This window comes from Buceros rhinoceros, unplaced genomic scaffold, assembly GCF_000710305.1.
Source record: "Buceros rhinoceros silvestris isolate BGI_N320 unplaced genomic scaffold, ASM71030v1 scaffold12086, whole genome shotgun sequence".
NCBI classification, from domain to species: domain Eukaryota; kingdom Metazoa; phylum Chordata; class Aves; order Bucerotiformes; family Bucerotidae; genus Buceros; species Buceros rhinoceros.
The window spans coordinates 4,999-6,246 of NW_010416975.1; the positions used below are offsets into that span (position 1 = coordinate 4,999).

General features: G+C 58.5%; 1 protein-coding gene across 1 annotated transcript in view; it reads right to left on the bottom strand.

Moving 5' to 3' along the window:
• Nucleotides 1-204: 204 nt before the first annotated feature.
• PTDSS2 (phosphatidylserine synthase 2) overlaps nt 205-1,248 on the bottom strand; it is a 32,625-nt gene continuing 31,581 nt past the window's right edge. The window contains exons 12-13 of the mRNA XM_010138002.1: nt 1,126-1,248; nt 205-349 (exon numbers count right to left, since the gene is read on the bottom strand). The exon at nt 1,126-1,248 is cut by the window's right edge and continues 2 nt beyond it. Of these exons, the coding sequence (XP_010136304.1) occupies nt 205-349; nt 1,126-1,248 (268 nt within the window). The remainder of the gene's footprint in view (nt 350-1,125) is intronic.

A 1,248-nucleotide genomic window follows, 5' to 3' on the forward strand; every position in this document is an offset into this window, starting at 1 on the left:
TGACTTCCCTCGACACAGACTTTCCCCGCCTCTGCCTGGGTGTGCGGGAGGAGAAAGGGTGTGTACACCAGTGACATCTGTCCCAAGCGGACTCGCACACGTTGGGAAGCTAACAATGACAACACGAGTTAGGTAGGGTAAGGTCGGACTGTCCACCAGGCCGGCGTGAGCACTGCGAGCTCCTTCGAGCCCCTCGCCTGATGCTCAAAGTTTCCTGTCCCTCAGCTTGCTCCCATCCTGCTCGTCCAGGACCGACGGGTGTCCATCGCCATTGCTCAAGCATTTGTCCTTCTCGTGTCTGTGCTCCTGCTTCTGTCGCCTGATCTCCTTGTACCGCAGAGTGATGTCACTAGAGAGAACAAACAGATGTGGATAAACAATCTGAACACATGAACAGTTGGGCAAGTCTGCTCCGGACACCAGTGCCCTGGGGTAACGTAACCCGGGTCAGCCTTCTGGCTGCACGTCTCTGCCACTGCTGATGGCATCGGTGCACCAGACACGTGGGTTTCGTGCCAGCAGCCTGGCCCTGACCCTATTCCAGAGGTACAGCACATCATCGAGAGCAACCACTGCTGTCACACTGGGCCTCCTCTATGGCCTCGAGAAGCTCTTGTGCTGCTGCTTTTCGTTTACGGCACAGAGCAGCCTCTGGATCCAACGTGTTGAGCCTGGCTCGCTTGTCGCTGGGACAGCTCGGACCACTGCGACACAACAGACTGTTCCTGCAACGAGGCTGCAAAAGGTCTCAGTCCTGTGCATGAGAGCACAGGAAAACCACCGCACTGCTCTCATGGCCACTGTCACCCACCCAGCAGACCAGGTGCCATCAGGCGCCAACCAGCTGCTGCAGCAGCACGAGTGGGATGGTCCCACCCACACCAGAGCACCGGAAGCTCGATCCAGGAAGAACCTGCTGGGATCCTGCGCAGAATCCCCTCTTGTTTGACAACCCTCACGCCACAGCACTGCTGCTCTGAACCCAGAGGAGCCCTGAGGAGTCTTCAGCAGGCACCAAGGGCTCCTGGCCACACGCGCTGGACGATGGGCGGCTGAGAGGCCGCCTAGAGGAACCCACCAGCAGAGCCAGGGCAGACCAAGGGCAGTGCGAGGAGCTCTGCTCACCGGATGAAGAAACGCCAGGCTGTCCAGGTGAGCACCAGTATAATCCCCAGGATCCAGCACTGGGTGATGTAGAAAGGAAGAGACAGCGTGAGCGTGTACGGATCGTAATTCACGACGATCAGA